At 43.1% G+C, this 22,288-nt stretch overlaps 3 protein-coding genes across 4 annotated transcripts in view; all 3 read right to left on the minus strand.

Moving 5' to 3' along the window:
* The window catches only part of dennd4c (DENN/MADD domain containing 4C), a 33,157-nt gene extending 26,077 nt beyond the window's left edge, over window positions 1-7,080 (minus strand). The window contains exon 1 of one of the 2 annotated variants that reach the window (XM_080486328.1): window positions 6,758-7,080. The gene's annotated coding sequence lies outside the window, so the exon portion shown is untranslated. The remainder of the gene's footprint in view (window positions 1-6,757) is intronic. The other variant, XM_080486329.1, reaches the window with a different exon arrangement.
* A 1,129-nt stretch (window positions 7,081-8,209) lies between these two features.
* Window positions 8,210-14,254, minus strand: haus6 (HAUS augmin-like complex, subunit 6). Its single transcript, XM_080486011.1, has 16 exons — window positions 13,831-14,254; window positions 13,572-13,667; window positions 13,415-13,493; window positions 13,052-13,178; window positions 12,798-12,942; window positions 12,151-12,213; window positions 12,009-12,066; window positions 11,676-11,849; window positions 11,298-11,494; window positions 10,903-11,029; window positions 10,714-10,804; window positions 10,568-10,625; window positions 9,991-10,135; window positions 9,780-9,878; window positions 9,494-9,629; window positions 8,210-9,306 (listed from the first exon to the last, which is right to left on the minus strand). The coding sequence occupies exons 1-16, from the start codon at window positions 13,974-13,976 to the stop codon at window positions 8,654-8,656; spliced, it is 2,394 nt and encodes a 797-aa protein (XP_080342137.1). The 5' UTR covers window positions 13,977-14,254; the 3' UTR covers window positions 8,210-8,653.
* A 1,178-nt stretch (window positions 14,255-15,432) lies between these two features.
* On the minus strand, window positions 15,433-21,752 carry plaa (phospholipase A2-activating protein). The gene is made up of 14 exons (XM_080485811.1): window positions 21,522-21,752; window positions 19,720-19,913; window positions 19,532-19,632; window positions 19,234-19,354; window positions 18,810-18,977; window positions 18,522-18,657; window positions 18,169-18,338; window positions 17,925-18,076; window positions 17,628-17,847; window positions 17,395-17,460; window positions 17,248-17,319; window positions 16,570-16,677; window positions 16,202-16,372; window positions 15,433-16,108 (listed from the first exon to the last, which is right to left on the minus strand). The coding sequence occupies exons 1-14, from the start codon at window positions 21,668-21,670 to the stop codon at window positions 15,540-15,542; spliced, it is 2,397 nt and encodes a 798-aa protein (XP_080341937.1). The 5' UTR covers window positions 21,671-21,752; the 3' UTR covers window positions 15,433-15,539.
* Between the last annotated feature and the right edge of the window lie 536 nt (window positions 21,753-22,288).

Below are 22,288 nucleotides of genomic sequence, written 5' to 3' on the forward strand. Positions count from 1 at the left end.
ATACCTGCATATAAAAGACTATTTTCTGAGAGAACGACATAGGAAAATATCAACACTATCAGAATCACTTTCGCGTTTTTGTGCCATGAACAATTTCACACTGAAGAACCATTTGTTGCAGCCACTTCTGTTTGCAGCTCATGGGTTTCTGTCTGTTACTGGAAGATCAGCGCTTTGCACTGCACAGAGGAGAATACCTGGAAGCCCCAGCAAGTGAGAGTGTAGTGCTGATCCTCACCTTGACTGCATGAAAGCCTGTTGCCCTCCAGCACAGCCTCTGTTAGCTCTCCTGACCTCTGGCATTACGGGCGTCTCTGGACTAAAACCACCAAATCCACAAACAGTTTTTTCCATCTTAACAGCTTTCTTCCTGCTGAACTCCGATTTTATACAATGCACATCAGAGTATATCATTGCTGGACAGTTAAACCGGCAATTCTAGATACACCGTCAGTTATTCCCATTTACACTACTGTATAATCCTTCAATAATCACGATTGCAACACAGTATAATACTGTATACAAAGCACTGTAAACTGTGGACTGTCAAAGGCTGATGGGTCACAGATGCTGGCCCATTTCAAAATTCAGCCTAATGAGTCAGTTTCAGGGTGAAAACGGTCTTAGTACTAGGATGCATTGTAAAGTTTTGCTCCACGGTGGCGGCACCTTGCAAACGTGCAAAAGGTTGGCTGTACAGTCCCGCAGCCCCCGAGGGCGGAGGAAAACTCAAACGGGGTAAAATAAAACCAGGGAGTGCCCTACTTCTTCAGTGAGCGGGTACAAAAGATGGTGTTCATGCCATTCACCTGGGTCACTCCTTTGTGCCACCGATGAATTCAGACCTGCCTAAAGAGGAAAGTGGGCTGAACAGAAAGCGACTGAAATAAACATGGAAAGAGGAGTTTCTCTCTTTAGGTCTACAGTGTGGAACCCCTTACTCCATCCCCCCATGATCTGCCCCACAATGATCTCACCCCTTCACACAAAAGAGCCTGGAGGCTCGCTCCCCATGGGTGAAAGAGCCTGCCTGCGTGTGTGCGCATGCACAAGTGTGAGTGTGTAACGCCGGCCTGTGGACAGTGCTGTGTCTGTCTCAGTCATTCCAGCAGGATCTTCGCCGTGCACGACCACTCACAGCTCATCTCAAACAGCTGCTGGTATGACACACGCAAAGATACACTCAAACACTGCATAGGAATATAAAGTGTGGACAGATGCGGTCGTTATACTCTGGAGCAGACCGGCCCGTGGCTATAAATACTTGGTCCGGCTGAACTTTCACACCAGCATCTCTATTGTGACGACTGTGCATGTGTGCGAGGTTCAGTGCGAGCGCTGCCAGAGGGCCACTACAATGCACTTGAAGTAATTCCTGAAAGAGCAGCGATGCCAACTGAGATAATGAAACGGGTAAAGGAAAAGATATGCCTATTCCAGCTGTAGTAGTCACAGACACACACTGCCCTTTCAGGCGCAGTGGTGACTGCAGAGCCACACTGGGTCAGCCCTTCGCAGCACCAGCGTCTGCTTCAAGTGGCACTTTGTAGCTGTGGGGAGCCAAGTGGCCCTCCCTGCGACCTGTCATCGCAGTGTACCGTCACTGCAGGGGACCAGGGTGAAGACATGATGCCAACGAGGTGACGAAACCACCTTCTTACAAGGCGACAACCACAGAGAACGCCTCGCTACTCCAGGAAAAAACGAGAGGCTGTCGTGCTGACGTCTGCTTAAGAGTAGGCGTGTGCGTAGCTGCCTGTTAAAGCAGGATCTAATTCATCTCAACTGTCTGTTATGATGGCACCGGCAGCTCAGATGTGCAAAATCAGCAAAGACAAAAAATGCCCTCGGGTGCCGTTAATACAAGTCCAAAAAACCCATATTTAACTTTTCAATATTTGCTATTCATAGTGTGTGAGAGGTGATAACAGTATCACATCCATATGCTAACAACAGCTCTCCTGGTCGGCAGAGTCCGGACAAAGTAAAAACCCTTCAGTGAACTCTGTTTCCCAATCCTGTGCATGAATGGGGTGGTAAAGAAATGTCACCGAGGATTAACAAATACGTAGGAAAAAAAAAATCACTTTCATTTGGACTTTGATGGCAGGTGATAAAAGAATTGTACTTTTACAATAGTAGTAGTTTCATTTTGATCCTCTGGGCACACGCTGTGATGTTTTAATGAATACGGTCAGGCTTTCTACCATGAAACGAAAAGGCTGTGTCTCGATTTGCAAGGTGGAACTTTTAGCTTGATACCTGATAAAGTGCTACCAGGATCATGTGTTTTTATGGGTCAGGAGAAATAAACACAGGGTATTATATTAGGATATTTACAAGTCTTATTAAACAAGGCCTTTTTCAATGGATCTTCTAAATCAATCCAAACTTTTAGGCGAACTCTGTTAGCCTCCTGACTCAGCGGTCACGAAGCAAAACACAGAACTCTGCTTTCAGATTCTAGATCTATTTACTCGTCACTGATGCTGAGGCTGTACATCTACGTGTCTTGCAGCACACTTTAGTCTGCACTGATACCTGAGTACTCGCTACAGCATGGAGCCACTTGCTCACTCCTAAGTTGTTGTAGTACCGCGCTCATTCTTCTGCACTTCATTGCTTCTGATATCTGCAGAACAGCCCAAAACAGTGCTGTGTTACAATGGTGCACTTTAACGTTCTCTACTAATGGCTATAGCAAAGCAGTAAAGTACTCAGTAATGTTCAAACGGGTAGGCAAAACTTATTAACACAATATTACGATCAATAATGTTGCCACATGACGTTGAGAAAGTCAAAAACAAAAATAGAGAAATTTTTATATTTCACAGGTTAATAATTTATTTTAGTATGAGAAGACAATATTGGCCTATTAAGCCTGTCAAGTCTTTAAACATTATAAATAATCTATCATTGTATATTTAAATGACACATTTCTGTTGAAATATGTTCTTAATATGTTAACCACAGATGCCATTCAGGCAATGTACCTGAAAGTAATTATTGGACGACAAAGACCTGAATTAAAATGGGAATCTCTTTCAGGGTTTTAGTAGACATCTTTCACTCTTGTATGTGATCACTCAATTTAAATAAGAAAGCAGTAAATCCCTATTTCATGTATGTTTTGGCAAACATAAAATCAGAGCAGACTAAGACAATGGAGAAAATTAAATACAAGAAAAAAAATGACATTTTCCACTCCTCAGAACAGTTTGGGTCTGAAGCTGCATGGTGCAAAGGCCTGACTCAAGAAGCAGGTGTGTTTTCAGAAGAAAGGGACACACTTGGAGTGTTTGCTGAGCTCTGTCAAAAGCAACTGTTGCACAGCCCGCAGGAACATGGAGTCCAAGTTCAAGAAGATTACACAGAATGTGACAAAGGTTTTAAACACACTGCAGGTAACAGTTTGCACAAAAATCAGATTTTTTTTTTATAAGTAAAAACACTTCCTTAGATGATGTGAGGCAGCTCGGAGCAAAGTCGTAGGTTAAGCAGAAACGTCACAAGACTGCCTCCCTCCTGAAGCGTGACAGCCCGGCGGACAGAGAGCATTCTTTCCACTCTAAGGAGACGGGAGCAAACTCATTGCCCTTACTAACTAACCGGGACTGCACCAGCCCAGCTCAGGCCCAACGACAGAAAACTATAACACTGGCACATCACGGCACAGCACAGTACAAGGGTCGGAGGAGAGAAATAGGTTACTTTATATTGGTTTTGGCTCAAATTAGGACTCGAGAGTTAACCTGTATTAAGACAAGGTTTCACTAACACCAGTTGAACCTGCAGTTTTCTCTGGATCAATGAGTTCAGACATGAAACGCAGATCTTACTAAAGTCCCAAATCATGTCTGGATGTTACAGCGTTGTTCACACTGACCTCGGATCGGATTGTGGCGGAAAACCGCCCTCGTGAAAGGAAAACAGAAGAGGCAGTGGAGGGAACAAATTCAGAACTTGAAAAAGATGTTGATTTGTTTGTTCAGTGTTGTTACAGAAGAACTTTTCAGTACAGAGCTGAATTGTTCATTTTAGGAGAACCTAAACTATTTCACCTACTAATAAGATGCAAGGAAGTTCCAATATTGTCACGCATTTGTCTCCACCACAAATTAGGAATCTGAAATAAAACAAACAGTGGGGATAGGCAAAGCGAAAACTGAAACATTCATCAAGAAAATCTAGACAAAACTCAACTAATAAGAGAACAATTTCTTTTAGGAATCTAATAATCTCAAATATCTTTTTGCTTTCCTCCCTCCAGCCATTCATCTTTGATGCTGCTTAATCCGCTTCAGGATAACAGAGATCTGGAGTCGATCTCAGCCAACAATGGCCGAGAAGCAGAACACACCCTGGACTGTTGGCCGGTCCAACACAGGGCAAACACACTCATGTCCACACCTACGCACAGTTTTGGAATCAATAGTTAACCTCAAATGCATGATTTTCGACTGCGGGAGGAAACTGGAGTGACTCTGGGAAAACCCACTCATGCACAGGGAGAACGCGGAGAACTCAACATTGACGGGCCCGGCCTGAACTTGAAGAGCTGACAAGGCTCCCCATTAGGAGGCAAGATATTGAGTGAAAATGTGACATTCAATAATTTCATTTTGTATTGCTATTATATGATGTTAATGTCTCTGTGCATTGAGATCTTTTTTTCCAAATAACACACTCCAGCAGCCAATTCCAATTTCTGATTATTAGATCACACTATTTATGCAAATCAATCATGATTGATTATTTTTTTGAATTAACGGAGCATGAATGTACAGTTCATGCAAAAATAACTCATTCAGACTCTTCACTGCAGCACATTTACAATAAATTACATCTTATATATCTGACAATGTCACACATCTCTTTCAAATGTGGTCATAGATCAAGAATGAGCTGCTTCATCGTTCACTTTCAGTTGCATTCATGCTTTCCCGAGTACTCAATGATTAAGACATCCTATCAAACAGGTTACTTTCCCCCAGGGCCCACTTCCGCTCAGTTGTCGTTTCTGTTGGTAACATTTTATTTTCATTTCAAAATAAACAGTCAAGCATGCAACAAATTCGTAAAACTCTCCACACAACTTGACAAGCACTGATTCTAAGTTAGTTTATGATTTTTTTCCTCACAAAATACCAGACAAAAAAAATAATGTATTTGAAATATTATTGTGGATTGTGTTAACAAAAGGTATAAAACGGTTAAAATGTCAGTTGAATGATTTGCTTCTACAGATAAAAACAGATGCGTTTACAAATCATTTGTCACACTGCAATAAAACACTCCCGCAGAAAGTATACCAGCCTTTCCCACACACATCAAAACCTTATTTGACTTTTATCTTGGCAACCACACATTTCGCTCAACAGCCTGCTGCTGCACTGGCCAACCTACTTCCTGTCCACGGTCACCTGACGGCTCCTTTGGTCAACCGATGGAGGTGACAAAGTGCAAGTTCAATGTCCACAGAGCCACAGTGCAGCCGTGACCCACTTTAAACCTGCGGCGTGTAGCGGATAGCAGGAGGAAACATTCTCTCCTACGCTCCTCTCCAGTGTTTTTTCTTCTCAGGCCTGGCCAAGCCAAGGTCAAGAATGACGGGACCTTTTGCAGCATGTTTCCAAGCGGCAATGACTCTGTAAATCCTGCCAAAGTGGTTCCCATTGGGGTTTTTTTCCACACCACACCAATGTGGATGACACCGTTATTATGTGCCAGCTTTGTTTTACAACACCTCTTTGAAAATATGAGCACTCTCGCAATACAAGAGGAAGTGCCACACTCTTGCTCTGCTGGGACTTAAGCCATGGCTGTCACAACAGGAACATCGCACGCATGTCCTGAATCACCCAAACGGTGGTGTGGCGATGGAGCAGGGTGCTGCCAAACCATCAACTGCTGAGGCATAGATATACCAGTACTGTACCTTTGCACTTCGTACAATGGCATCTGTGCAGACACACGCACAAAAAGAGCATCTCAGCACAGCTATGATTAGGAAAAAGTGTCTGATTGAAACATGCAGTAAAACTTTATGAGTACTGCGATAACAACATGCTTTCTTCAAAATAACAGTGCTCTTTCTCTTGTCCCTAATTCACACCAGCTGTGTGACTGGGCCATGTTTATTTGCACTCTTTGCAACCTCAGATTCTCATCTAACTGTAGTGGGTGGGCATCTATGGCAGTAGGGTTCCATCTGATTGGTCAAATATGATGCAAAGGGGGCATAATTAAATGTAGTTTACTCAGTCCCTTCAGATATGTATATAGTTTGTGATATATCGTGCAGTAGCAAGTACACATATGGGGTGTTTAGTATGAGCAACTGGGGGGAGGGGGGGGGGGGGGGGGGGGTCCAGACACCTGCAGGGTTAGGCGGGGAGCTGAGCCTGGCAATGTGGCGTCAAGAAGAGCCGGAGAGGAGACAGGAGGAGGAGTGGGGTGTTATGTTTCCAACTGTTGCATCTGAACCACAACTGGGTCAAAAACACACCAGCGCGGGTCGAACAAAAGAAGTTTCCACCCCCCCGCCGTGATCGGTGGCACACGCTGGGATACGTGGCTCTCCCTCTCCGCGGTTGGATAACACGGTGGAAAGTGCACAAGCAGGAAAATGTTGTTTACAGCGTGTGACCTTATCTAACCGCAGCGCAAGTCGCCTCAAAACACGAAAACTGCTATAACTCCGTGGTAAAAAACACACTCCCCCGAGACCCCGCGAGAAGAAAACTGGAGCACTTACCAGCTGTTTACACTGCAGCGAGAGACAATGTTGACATGTAGGCAACTTGCTGTTCCACCGCTTTATTTACTCCGTGTTTTGAGTAGATGCGAGGGAACCAAAAAATTAAATAAACAAGTTTAAAAGGAAGAAAAGAAGAAGCCCGCACAGAACAGTCCTCCGAAACTTTGCAGGTCACTTCTTCGCCACACTTTCATCTGAAGTTGTCGGCGGAGGTAGACGCCATGTTTGTGTCTGCGCTGAGTTTTCTTCCTAAACGGCTCTGAGGCTGGACCCGCCCAGAGGAGCGCGAGGAGAGGCCGCGCGCACACACACGGCACACCGTGCGGTCCGCGTCAAGCGCGGACACGTGAACGCAACGCTGGCCGGAACTCCTTTTCACTATAAAACACGAACGCAACGCTTTACAACTTCAAAGAAAACTTTTTATCCAGAATTGCCTAAGAAATATCTTAGTTTACGCATCATTGTTTATATCATCCATTTTCTGATAAAAGGACGTGAGAGTTATACTTTTAATTTTTCAAACTAATGAAGTTGCATCCATCCTCAAGAAACATGCAAAAATGTGAATATACTAACACACACACACACACACACACACACACACACACACACACACACACACACACACACACACACACACACACACACACACACACACACACACACACACACACACACACACACACAGATAGATAGAGATAGATTTATAGATAAAGATTAGAATTGACTGTGTTAATACAAATAAGTTCAATGTCCTGTGCAAATGTGGTATTCTTAAATAAGATGCCTTTTAAGGCTTTTTAGTAGGCAAATAAATGTGCAAAATGTGAATTTTTCATAAGCCCATTAATGCCCAGTGTGACTGAAATACATGATTCACATCACAGACATTTATTAAACCATGTTCTTGCACAATTATTTATAAATAGCTACAACTACTATTGCATTTCATGACTTGGTAAATTACAGTCCACGCAACACCCAATGACAAGACATTAATCGAAAGAAGTTAAGTTGAAAGCTCTAAAATCACTTTGTACTTTTGTGTGAAAGGGTGGTGTTTGAACTTCCTGTGTGGGGTTTTTAGTGCCATGGGGACTTGATTATGCTTGCAGATGTGGATTGATCAGTTTCTGACGCCCCCCACCTTTCACTTGCTGAAGTGACAACCACAATAAAGTGCTTTAAAAATAACAAAATACATTTGATGCATTTTTTACAAAATAAAAAAACTAATTTATCACTGCAAGTCAAACGACAGACTTTCTGTGTTAATGTGATGGGGTTAAATAAAGCCATTTCTAACTTCTTTCAGGGTTCACAAATCAAACCGAAGGTGTTTCAAAGCAATTCTGTGGGCAAACTTTAATTGAAAGACTGCGGTTAAGGACACCCTGGCATTAGTTTTTATCCTCAATTGCATGAAAGATAACTTCAACACCAACTGGCTTGCATTCATCATTTAATGCTGAACAAATAAAAAAAATTAAAATGTGTACATGGCATCTGTACATTGCTCATCTCCAAACTGCAAGGTGACTAAATACACAAACCACAACAGGAAGAGGCCCATTCGGACCACAAATGCAGTGCATCTAACACTGAATGTTAGAACAACAAAGAATGTTGGTTGAAATAACAAGAATTTAACTTTAATAATCCCCTTGGGCAAATGAACAAATGTAAATTGAAACAAAGTTAAAATGTTATTCTTGAAAAAAAAAAAAAAAATGTACTTCATTTCATTAAGTCAGTAAATTGTACTCATGTAATTACATTAAGATTTTAATAGTGCAACATGTGGGTTTATTTACAGACATATACAAACTGTCTATATTACATATCACAGCAGAGCTTTACCACCCGAAACGGGAGAAATATGCCAAAAAACTACATATCGTCTATAGGGGAGAATGTGAGGAGTTTCGGGAGACTGTTCTGATTCTTTAAAGGTGAGGTCATCCCCAGCTTGTCGAGATCCAGTGAAAACACCTTTTCTGTGGATGCTTCTGTGGTGGGCTCCTTCAAACAATCTCTGTCTGCACAAGCAAGCCTGAAATCCGACAGGAGACACTCGGGCGTCCTGGCGTGTTGTGGCGCCGCGTCGTCTCTGCACACCTGCTGGATCTGACGGGTGGGGGGCGACGCCTTCGCCGCAGTCCTCGGGGAAGGGATGAGTGGCTGCTCCTGACCTTCGCTCTCCACCAGGTCATCCGTGAGGTTCAGGGAGTCGAAACTGGGCAGCTCGGGGAGAGTTTCATGTTCGAGGCTGAACAGCACTGCCCTGCCGTCAGCATTCCCCATGTTGAAAGTGTCCCACAACAAGGTGGACTGCAGGACCTTGTGCTGGCTACTGCGGCTTCGACCGGGGAAAATGATACTGGAGGAGTCGAAGTTGGAGGGGCCGTCAGGACTGAAGACACTGCACTCCTCATGGGGGGGGCTGGCTCTCTGTTTGATGCCGTCATCAAACGTGGCCATCTGAAGTTTTGCAGCTTCGTCTTCCTTAAGAGCCTTTTGCCAGGAGCGTTTCACATCTATAACTGAAAGCAAGAGGAGGAAACGGATTACTTTTCAAACGGAAAGTCAACGATTATACCTTTAGATAACACTGTCTATATACAGAGTCAATTTAAGTGCTCCACAAGGAAGTACAATCGCAAACAATACTACAAAAGCAATGAAACGGTGGGGACAAAGGAAAGAACGGTGGAAACTGAATTGGCTTACTCAAGCTCTCGGGTGTACGCGGCAGCTGTTTCCTGGTGGAGAAAGGATCTCTCTGCAGATTGTCCAGGAGATCCTCCAACTTCAAACCGTTCCCGTTGCTCCTCGGAGGACTGATCGCCGCTAAAGCGTCTGCAAACTGAGACGCAAACATTTGTCAGAGAAACCAGATCATGAGACTCTTGTTGTACGTCCGACTACTGGTTACTGGATCAAAAAAACAGGAAGTGTCAGACACTCAATGGTTCACTTAATAACGGGGGTCGCATTATTTTGACAATTACTATACCTGGTCAGCCAGATTCTCATGTTCCATGTCTAATATCTGCACCTTGGTCTTCACGCGAGCTTCTTCACTGTGAACAGGGGCTTTCTTTTCCACAGTGACCTAACAACACAAGCACGATCATTACAGCTCGCCCAGACCCAAATTCAAAGTGGAACTGAATTCAGTCTGGTGAAATAACCTTCCACCGGGTCAGCTCAATGACACGACTCACCTGAGACGGTTTGACAGACCGAGTCTTCACGGGTTTGCATGGGGGCGAGAAAGACAGCTGGTGCAGGGATGCATTTGATTTGGATGTTTGGGGAGCGACGGGAGCCTCTTCTCGCCTCTCAACGGGTGCAGGACTTTGAGTATATCTGCAGGACAGCATGATACATTTAAGAAAGCTTTTGCGACTCTAAAGTGAGGCTCTTCGACGAGTGATTTCCTTCACCATGCAGAGCAGGACAGATATTTCAGAGCTCCAGCAATGAATAAACCATCAGTTTAATGCTCTAGCTTTTTAAAGCATCATTTTTATTTAACTTTCCAAACACGAAACTGGAGGATTTTTATTATTTATGTCTATTTACACAATGTTTCCACATTGATTTAAAGTTGTCAAGAATGTCTGCTCCGTATCTGTCCGTGGCGATTTCTCTCAATTCGCATCGGTCATCAGAGAGCAGGGATGCTGTAGGGAGGACTAGTGACGGACAGAGCACTGCTTGGGACTGCCCAGGTATCTGCCTCCCATTGACATTACAAGTCCACAAGAGAAAACAACAACAACAAACAAACAAACTTACCTTTTGAAGGTAGATAAACCAAGAACACCATCTTCCTGTATGTCACTTGTTGCGGATTCTTCGGATGGTAAAGAGACAACATAATTAAAAACAAAAATCACACATAAACTTCATACTTGGTCTGTGATAAGATTGTTTCTGCTCACCAAGAAGTTTTGAGTCGTGAGAGAGGTCGCTACTCCTGTAACCATCTTCATCTTCCGAGTTTAAAGTCTTCGGCAAAAGAAACCCATAAACCTAAAAAAGGAGATTAAAAGTTGTTCAGGAAACAGTAAAAATCTATGTCGAATTACAATTTTTGTGATTATGACAGAGAAATGTCTATGACCACTCACAGGATCATCAATCAGGAAAGAGGCTAGAGGCATTTCTTTCAGAGTCTCCGTCCATTTCTGGTCCCAGTCTGCCTCCTGCTCTCTGATGGCGCCTGAGAATTTCACTTCTTCCTCAGTAATCTTCTCCCTGAGAGGGACGACAGCAACATAATGGGACTTTTTGGCTGCAAAATGAACAAATCAGTTCATACGGAAAGGGCCCATTCAGTCAGTGCAGTTCGCAGGATATAAAATCCAATAACTGGAAGTAATTAGATCATTTAAAGACCCATTTACACGCACAGCAGGAATACCAAAATCACAAATTTTGTGCATCCCCACATTTCTCCCATGTACAAACAGTGTGCCGCCGACAATACACTGCTGCCCACCATGCACGCTCTCTGTAGGTGTACCTCATGAGCGTGAGGTCTTGAACCATGCGGTCCATCTGATGACACTGTTTCTGCAAGTGCTGAGGACTGAGCTGGGACTTGGACGGGTGAGACGTGTGAGAGCGTTCCTCCTTCAGCAGCTGCAACGCGTGATTCAGCAGCTCCATCACACAGAGGAGGTTCAGCTCGCCGTCTTCGTGCAGGTTCCCCGACTTCAACTGGAGCACAGATGCAATATCAGTCAGAACAGAGGAATTCAAGTCGCTGTAAAGCCACTTTTGCGCCCACATTTCCTCCATATTCACAAAATTCTCTGTTAATTTAAAGACTTGATACATTTCATACGAGGAAAAATAAATCTGTTCAGAGACACATAAACCCCAGAATGTCCACCCTCACCTGATGTGGGAGCTGTTTTATTCTCTCCAGCAGAACGTTGGGGATATTAAGGACTCGATCCGTCCCATCCAGTCTGTACTGATCCACCTCACCTTTCGAAACACTTTCTATTGCATTCTGATTTTCTTTGACCGCTGCCAGCATTTCATCAATGGTGGACCATAAGGAGCGCACCTGTGGAAAAAAAGGGGCATTCTGGTGAACAGATATACACTTCTTCACTAAACATCTTGTAACATCTGACAAGCTATATATCCCAAGACACAGTAGCATTGTTTTTAAAAGACTTTAGCCTCTTATTTATATCTTTTGCAAAGAGTTTGTCAAACTAACCTTTTCGATCTTCTCTGTTCGAGAAGCTTCTTCAGGAACATACTCACTGTTTTGACACCTAAAATAAGATTTCTCTTTGAGTGAATACGCAACACAACTCATTTACTTTGACACATTAGGAACATGTCGGTGCTGCACTTACTTAAGTTGCTCGTCAAACTTGGCACATTGGGCTTTAAGATCCCTCATCGACTTCACCATTAGCCTTCAAATGAGAAAAGAAAAGGAAGTGGTAGTAGGAACGCAAAATACCATCAAACCAGCTCCTCTATCGAGTGTCTTAAAGTATGACGGTCCAGGACAATATTAAAGTGTTGTTGCAGCAAAATACTGCAATATCCTCCTCTGAAAAACCCCTGTTGGGTTTTTCTCAGTAAAAAAAGCACTGAGAATCAAATGTTCTGACATGTCTGTGCGTGTGAGTGTATCAAATCTAATTATCATCTTCCTGCCATTTTATTTTGAAGGTCATGTAAATAGAATCAGTGATACAGTGTCACAATATATACACTAAAGCCAAACTACAACCTGGTCCTACACACTGCATCCTCAAGTTGATTGAAGCAGTACGGAAGACGGATGGATGGAAGTTAAAATACAGTAAAAAGAGTTAATTGGGAAACATCAATAACAGCAAAAACCAATGTTACATCGGAATTAAGGTAGCTTTATCTCCCAGAATCTACCATCCAATAACTTTAAATCACTGTGTACAGTTGGTGACTACTAATGTAACCCTAAAGACTCAAACGAGGCACAACCTGCCAGAAAGAGTGATTCAAGACTTACTGTTCTTGTGTGTGGTATTCATTGAGCAAACGATCCTGATCCACAACAGCTTTCAAAAATCTTTTGCGGACCAGATGGAATCTCTTCTTTTCCATGTCCAGGGAGGAGGTCGGTGTTACTACAGCCTCTGGAACCCAGCTTCCATCTGTCAACAATAACAAGATCATTCAACAAAGTGAGATAAAGTAGCTCCAGTGCCGTGTCATTCCACATAATTGCAGACAGCCTGCAAATAGTGTCTAATTAGTGCTTACCTGTCGTAAATGTCAGCATATCCTGCATCAGGACGTGCTTGGCCAAGTCAAGCATCAATCGGACAAATCTGTGGCCTCCAGGAGTGAGCAATAATGATGGGACCACTTTGGATCCTCCGGCTGCATCCTACACAAAAACAGGCAACAAGTCAAGCTAATGTGGGAAGGTTAAAAAAACCAACAACAACAAAATCCAGGATGGAGCTTCCAACACTGTGGAGCAAACAAATGCTCAGGATCTTACTCTTGAGGCGTACCAGGACACACTTGCAAAAGAGATTATTAATCTCAATGTGGGTCTCCTGAATAGATAAAGGCAAATGAATGAAACACCTAACCAACAAAAAAGTGATTTGCACTTACCCTTATTTCTCGGATCCAAGCAGAGGTCACTTTACGAAATTCGGCATCTTCCTTCTGGCCCAAAACAGGCCAACAGTCCCTAGGTCAAGCAAAACATCGGATATTTTTGAGAAATTAAATAAATGACAAATCATTTGATTATTTAAGGAAACTGTACCTGTATGCTTCACGAAATCGAGTTGGATTGAGCTTCACCAGCAGAAAATGAATGACGATGTGGAAGGCATCTTTGTTTGGTTTGGCAAACATGGACCTGTGGAACAGAAGCAAATATTTCGCTCGATATATTGTCAACTAAATCTTCTTCCTATGTTTTCTTGTTGAAAGTTACCACAGTGGATCGACTTCTCCCATTTATTTCTCTCTCTCTCTCGTTGTCTAACTTCCCAAACCCCACAAGTGAAACACAGACTCACGCTCCCAGTTGGATGCGTTTAGCAGCGATCTTAGTTTTCCTGGCGTACGACAGCCTCTCGGTGTCCGCTTGAAATCCCAGCGCCAGGAGAGCGAGCCACAGTTGTTCTCCATTCTCATTCAGCAACCCTGTGGAGGCTGCAGCCATTGCTCGGAGGAGTACGAAGCGGCGTGAAAACGTCCAACGGGAGCGGGGAATTTACTGTTAGCCAACTTAGCGCGAGCTTTCTAACTTTGGCGAAAGTGTCCGCATCCAGTCAGTGAGAAACGGAACCGAGGGACAAAAGACTGCTACCTCTTCTTCTTCTTCTTTTTGGACAAAAGACTGTATAACCACGACCACAGACACGACCGACACTTTAAATTCTGAACACAAACTAAATCAGCAGCGGGACCCGCCAGTTTTTTTATGTTGACCCGGAAGTCGTTATTAATCACTTCCTGTGAGGGAGCGTAAATTCATTTTCATACTTAATTTCCCCCCCCAATTTATTATTTTAATGTATGGTTAGCACGTATTGTTCGTACATGCAAATAAGTGAAACATATTTATATAAAGCATTTCACAAGAAATAACATCACAGGCAATTCAAATGTAAAACTAGTAGTAATATCTAACGAAAGATGGGGGAATATTATGGATTCAGTTACCCTTTAAAGGGGTGATGTTATGCAAAATTCACTTTCTAATGGTTTTACAACAGTAATATGCATCCAATACATGCCTAAGATGGGCATGTGTGGGCGGAGCCAGTCCAGCTTACACAAACATAGCAGATTCGAATAGATGCAAATTAAGGAACAGCTGAATTTCGGGCAATAAACTTTGAATACAACGTTTTTGGACCAATGAGATCCACGTGAAAGTGTTGAAAAGCTGTATAATGACGACTTTAAGTCTACTGACCATCTCATGAATCATCTTGTCTGGCTGGAGTCAACCCTACTTTACAATGGACTGAAGCAACCCCGGGCAGGTCGGCAGCTCACACAAAGGACTATAACCCCCACAAATCTCAATAACCAACCTGGAATCAACCTCGGCAAATTGTAGATGAAATAGTGTTTATCAATCTCCTCACAGCAACAATCACCAACTTTGTGGTTTTCCTTTAAAGCTGCAATAAAATCTTAATTCCTCAACAAATAGTAATAAAAATGTTTAGTTTAATAAGGAGAGTAATAGTTTTACCCTACACCTATTTCTTGTCTACATGCGTTCTACTCAAAACTCAAAAAAAATTGCTGTTTTACTGTGGACCTCCTGAAGCTCCGGCACACCCAAAGAAAGGTTGGCCACACACTTTGAGAACCATCAGGTTAGTAGATAGCAATAGATAAAAAGATAAGATCTTGCAAGGAAAGTAGAACGTTCTTGACTAGGAAACTGTGTAAGTGAACTGGAGCCAGTCCTTCAGTGCCAGCTTTATCAAATGGGAAGGTTTTGAAAGTTAACACTATGTCGACCTTCCCCTAACTGAAACTTCAGCTTGTTTTACAAGACTAATAGCTGGAAGCTCCAACTCCAAATCCATTCTCTTCCCTGAAGCAGTATTGAAAGCACATAGTAAGAAGACAGAGTCTTAATTTGTCTTTTTTTTTTTTAATTGTAGAACATACAATTATTTCTGCACCACAACAGATTAAGCATAACAGCGTAATAGAAAGAAGTGTTTTTGTTTTGTTTTTTTAAATCATCTAATCATTCACTTCATTGTAGTTGTTTTAAAACCAGCTGACAACACTCGCCCACTTTTGATGGATCAGACACTGAGGAGTACTTTGAGATTTGAGAGGTGACCCCCAGAGAGCGAGCCAGGTCCTGGGCTGTCTGGTCCGAGGCCACAGTGGTTCCCAGGGCCACCAGCAACCTAAATATGGCCTCCTTGTCTTGTACGGTCTCCAGAGCTCGGCTGGCCACAGACAGGCACTGGGCCTTGGCCTCGAGGTCAGGTTGGCTGTGAAGGCAGCCAGCGTAGTTAAGCACCAGTGTGGCCAAGGCAATGTGGATGTTCTTATTACAGACGGTGGCCAGGTCGGCGGCACGGGACAGCACCGCTTCGCGCTGGGCCATGAGGAGGGCTCGACCGTGTCTGCTACTAAAGCAGTTGCACAAAGTCCGCAGCGCCAGCATCTGGTTGGCAGGCCTCCCCTCAGGCCTCATCAGGCTCAGCAGGTGGTTACACAGCTGGACTCCCTCTGCCTCGCCACAGAGAGTCTCATTAACCTGCGGGTGACGCATGGCCAGCCTCATGATGTCCAGGACAGGAAACACAATGTCTACAACACACAAACCGGGGAGTTTCAGTACTGTGCAGTGGTGAGGATTAATTTTTAAACACAGTCAAATCACATGACATGTTGTTGTTGTACCTTCAGGCAAGTGAGCAGCTGTCCAGAGGACGTTGATCTCTTGCATGGTTGGGGGAGGCTCAGAGGAGCCGGACCCACACACAGACATTAGTAGCTTCTCCAGGCTTTCCAGGATTTCCTCGGAGAGCTTGTGCTCCTGCGGGGCACCTCCATTCAGCTCCTTCAACTTGGCTGGTAGAGATAGAACAAGTGGTTGGTGCAGAAAAGGTGCTAAAAATAACATGAACTAACTGTGCTGAAATGCCATCTGGCTTAAGACATTAAATACTCTATACGAGAGAACAAATGAAAAAACAACAACTATATGAGCAAGACTTTTTGTGTGATGCAGGTTGCCATAATTAAGACCAGTAAAAAAAAAACCTTACCAATGATCTGAGAGGAATTGGCTTGCTCGAAGGTCACACCATCGGTCTTTGGGAAGTAGATGTTGGTTGTGGTCTGCCTCAGGGCTGCTGAGGAGTAGGCACCTCCTCCTGCAAGATGGGCACGAGAGTCGGTATATGAGAGGTGCAAGCACCATTTAAAAAATTACTCCATGTCAAATATTCTCTGTCTAAAAGTTTTTTTTAAAGCTGTTTACTCGAGTTTGGAGCCTCTATTGCCCCCATGTGCTGACAATCGGGTGTCATGATTGGCTGATCTCAGTTCAAAAAGATATTAAGATGAGATTCTGCAAAGTGTGACATCCCACATCAAACACAGCCTGGGAATAAAGTCTGTCCTACAAGATGACACCAAGGGACAGTTCATTTGACACCACTTGCTGGCAGTTCTCACCTCGTCAATCACTGAACACTCGTCAAGTAATCTTTGTAAACGGTTTATTGATAATAAATATTAGAGACATTAATTGTATGCCAAATACTAGTTTGCATGATGTTCCTATTTGGCTCGGAGAGGCTCTATTTTATTCCAAAAGGGGGTTTGTTCACAGTTTAGTCCATATTAGGAACACTGCTGTAAATGTGTGCATTGCTTAAGAGAGCTTTATTGAACTACTAATTGGTTGTTAATCCTTTATATCACTTAAGTCAAAATCTCACCTGTGAAAGGATCGGCTCCGCCTCCAGGAGCGCTCACGTCGGGGCCTGATCCTGGGATGTAGCGACCAGAGCCTGAGAGGCAAGAAAGCAGCTGAGCACCTGCACTCATGCTCAATGTTCAGACAACCTCAGCAGAAAATCAATTACCTGTAAAAGGATCACCAGCGAAGCCTGGCCTGTCATCAGAGGAACCGGGGATGTAACGTGCTCCTCCTGTCAATGGGAGAGACCAAACTCCATCAGTGGGAATAGAACTCTGTTCTCGTACATGAATGTCATGCAAATATTCATGTGGGGTTCTGTTCTACACAAAATCATCACCAGTTCTAAAAAAAATTAATAAATGGAGAGACGAGTGTATGTCCAGCTTTAGGCCTGACCTGTGAACGGGTCACCAACAACAGGCTGGTCTCCTCCCACCACGTGTCCTTTAGTGTTCTCGATGATAAAGTTTGCAACCTGGTCGAGAAACATGGGGCTGAGGTCATTCTTCTGCAGGAAGTTGTGTGCTGTGAGCCAGGGGTCCTCCGACACGTTGTAGGGCAGCTTCATGGAAGGCCCTCCCTCGTTCACGTCGATGGTGAAGACATAGTCATATTCCTGAAAGCAGAGCAGGTCTCTGTGATGACGGGTCTTACTCGCAGTCCCTCTCCTCATCAATAAGGGCGCGGCTTTACCTTTCCTTCGTACATCACGCTCTTTGACGTCTGTTGATTGGAGCCGCCGACCACATCTCCGATTTTCATCCAGCGCTCGTCACTGACGCTCCACTGGTATGCCTCCACCTTCTGTCCTTCTTTAATCAGGCGTGTCTGCCCATCACGATTGCCTGCATGCAAAAAAGACCCAGATCTAGCTTGATGAACTAAGAACAGATTCACAGTCGGATATAATAAAACATACAACAGAAGAATTTAATACCAGGCTCATTTAGATGCTCCCGTCCAGGAAGGTCCTCCATTTTGATGTCTCCAAGATCCCCGGTCTTGGGGTCGATGGTGGCTTTGGAAAGCTCATCCTCGAAGGCCTGCAGGTCCTCCACACTAGCCATGCGGTCCTCGGCTTCCGTAAACACACGGATAATGCCATCACTGTGAGCAGAGGGGGAGCTTTTCAGTTAGCCACAAAATAACTTGCAGGCTTTCTAAATGCAACAGTGAGGTCAAAAAAACTAAAGGCATGTTAAAAATAAAAATAAAAAAAGCTTTTAAATAATTAGAGTGTGACTTATTATAATGATAAACCACTTAAACATTCACACTATTTTTCTTTACCTGGCTCCAACAGCTATATCACCATTAGGCAGAATACAGCAGCACCAGACAGACTGGGCAGGCAGGCGGATGGTCTGAGAGCATTCTCCCTTCCTCCAAATCCTCAGGGTCCGGTCCTCTCCCGTGCTTATGAAATCTGAAAAATAAACCACCCGATGCCATAAATGAATGAGTATTACACAGAATAGAAACAAATACCAGTGACAGCACAGTTCCTTGCTGCTGCAGCAGAGCCTCCCTCAATTCACCTCCTACACATGCCTTGAAATGTGATGGTGACGAACAAACCTTGGCCATTGGGGAAGACAGCAAGGCTGTAGATGTAGTTGGTGTGGCTGTAATAGACTTGTAAACATTCACCAGTCACCAGCCACTTTCTGATACTTGTGTCATTGCTGCATGAGAAGAATTCAGTGCTACTGATCACTGCTAGTCCCCTTACACAGTCCTCGTGGCCTAGAAGGGGAGAAACACAAAGACGACATTGTATCCAGGACAAGGAGAGATAAATATTTTGACAAAAATCCAAGAGTATATTGTCTTATAACTACACTGTCACAAGTGTACATCAACGTCATACCTTTGGATATTTTCTAAAAACGACAGGGCCACTAAGAACCAAAATGCAAAACTACTTACGATCAGATTTTTGTTTTTAACTGAATTGAATAAAAAGACAAGACCCCCCAAAAAAACATGTGCAAACACTCACCTGTAAATGTGTTCTCACATCGACCAGCCTTCCAGAGTTTTATGGTCTTATCTGCTGACCCCGAAAGCATCAGGCCTTGTTCAGGTAAGATGATCACTGCCCACACTGCAGCGGTGTGGCCCTACGACGAAACCATCAAGCACAGCCAATGTTATGAAAGACTTTTGGAATATGATTTGCTTTGGCTGAACACGTGAACTCAAAGCAAAGGAATGCAAACGTAAGACTGTCTCCACTGGGAAACAGCAATGAAAAGAAAATCAGAGTCAAAATAAGCATCAGTTAAACTGTGGCATACCTGCAAAGTCATCATGCACTTCTCGTTGAGCCAGACTTTGGCTGTTGTGTCCCAGGAGCCACTCAGAAGAGTCCCAAACTTCCCAGATGACAGAGTGCAAACTGTGTGGGATAAACGGTGGAAAGATGGAGCCAGGAGTTTTGTGAACGATGAAGAGGAAAAAAATTAAATAAAATGTATATACTCACCAGTGTTTTTGTGACCTTTGAGAGTAAACAGGGGCTGTGGTTGATCCAGTGTGAAAACACAAATATTATTATCATTTCCACCCGTTGCGACAAGTCCTCGAGGGTACGTTTCATTAGGAGCGATGAAGCAAACGCAGGATACAAAATTTGAGTGACCAGACATGCAGTGCATCTCTGTGAAGCCTTTGTCTGGGCTGTGAAAAGGAGAGAGGGAACAGGTTTACAGTTGATCACTGTGACAAAAATCTAAACATATAGTGTGAAACTTTTATATGATATCGTGATATAACCTCCAAGAGATACGGGGGGGGGGGGGGGGGGGGGGGGGGGGAATAAAGGAGTAAACACCTTCACATTAACAAAAATAAAGGTTCTGTAGATGGTAGTAGTTTTAATTTCTATATTTACAGGTCCTTTCACTGTTTTTAAACTAAACTAATCACACTATATTGTGATTTGGGAAAGTCCTTTTCCACACTGACCGATCCTATTTCTATAATGCGGTGGGCAGCCACATTGGGGATCAAATGTCTTGCTCAGGGCCCCACGGTGATGACCTGTTTGCTGTGGGAATCGAACCCGCAAACTCCCAATCTCTTCATTCATAGACCATATGATGTTAGGTTTCCATGAAGGCTTCTCACATTTCTGAATATGTCCAATTAAAAGGATACAATATAGGAACCTCAGAAAGAAATGCTTAAGATTTCATACCACGAGTCAGAAAAATGAAATTGCTTCATTAAGTTCACCTTCCATTTAAGTGGACAATACAGATTAACACATGTCAATAACAGTACTTTGCGCCTTGTTGTTCAACTATTTCTTGCAGTAACTCCATATCTCCTTTTCATCAAAGCTGTCCCAAGACAAGCTGTAATGTGTCATAATGAAACTGATTGCTGTCACAGTTACTATTTATTGGCTGCCTGTGTGTCAAATGATCGACTTGAAAATAGTACTTCTTGTCCAAGCTTTGAATGGCCTTGGGCTTAAATACATCTGATATTTACTGGTAGAACATGAAACCTCCAGAACCCTGAGATCTTTAGGAACAGGTTTACTAAAGTGTATTGGAGTCACAAGCAAACGAGATGAAGCAGCTTTTAGTTCCTACGCTTCTCACCTGTGGAACAAACGTCCTGCTGACACAGACACTTCTTTTAAATCCTTAAAACACTTTGATTAGCTCAGGCCTCCCAATAAATTTGATATTTTACTTATTTTATTACCTTTGACTTAATAAAGTTTTAACTTTATTCTTTTCCATTCCTTATTTTAATGTTTCTCAAAATCTTAATCACTTAACATTCTTAATCGTCTTGTTTTTAATGTCTTTATTTGTGAAGCATTGCGTCTGAATGGTGCTATATAAATATAGATATTTTTTGCCTTTGAGTTCTAGTACATTATAGTACATGAACTAATTGTAATATACACAACATATGTTGAAACCTTTTATAATAAATGTTTGGCTTCTTTACACAGTTAGTTAGATAAAAGTTTAAGGATCAGATGTCAATCTGTGAGAGTTTGACGAGAAAATCAAGCAGATCATTCACAGTTTCATGTGAATGAATGACAAAGCTAATTTGAGCCGTTAGCAACACGTTTTCCAAAGACACGCCTGTAATTATTACTTCAATCCTTAAACTTGGTAACTCGCAAATGTTTTTGTTTTTTCATGTTGATTGTGTCCTTGTTGGGTTCTTGCCCAGATGCCTGTCCGGACCAGAGATCTTAGTAAGTAAATCGAAACCAGCCGGATCAGTTAGTCAGCAGAAAGCTAATGCTAAAGCTACCTGGAGTTTGGGACCCAGACTCTTCCGGTTCGGTCTCTTGACACGGACACGAAGGATCCATCCGGGAAATCAGCCGCCGCCAGGCCCCTCACGTCCATCTCGTGGCCCGGGATGGAGCACCTGAGTTTGTAGGTGTTAGAAGACGCCATAGCGAGCACAGCAGAGGAAAGCTGGAGCGGCGTCGCTGTCAACAAACACCAGCCGTAACGCTAGCGGAAGAGAATTGACGTCACATCCGCCATAAGAATGAATTTCTTGTTTGACGATTTACAGTACGCTAATGCAAATAAAGTTAAGGAAACATTTTTAGAAAGTTATCCAAAAAGATTTATTCTGCTAAAACCGACATAACATATGGATTCAAGAAATATTTTGATGTAACATGTAGCTTTTGAAATGAATGCCCTGACACAATTATGGCATAAATAGTGTACTGTCATTCATGTTGACATTTTTAAAAGATTTGAGCTTTTGAGGGGAAGAATGTGTTGTTTAGACTATTTGATAACCTCTTTAATTCATTTATTCTATTATTGAATCTCTTAAACTATACTTTATAGTTCAAGTCTCGATACACTGCTGTTTTTTTTTTTTTTTTTTTTAATATGTTTGTTCATATCATTGGTGTCAAACACATTTTAGCTCATATATATATATATTTATAAATAGAAAGAGAGAGAGAGAGCGAGCGAGAGAGCGCGAGAGAGGTGTCTGCCACCTTCATGAACAAACGAACAGCCTGGTGGACAGGCGCTGCATTTCACTGC

The sequence above is a fragment of the Lipophrys pholis genome (assembly GCF_963383615.2).
Source record: "Lipophrys pholis genome assembly, chromosome: 18".
In the NCBI taxonomy this organism is placed as follows: domain Eukaryota; kingdom Metazoa; phylum Chordata; class Actinopteri; order Blenniiformes; family Blenniidae; genus Lipophrys; species Lipophrys pholis.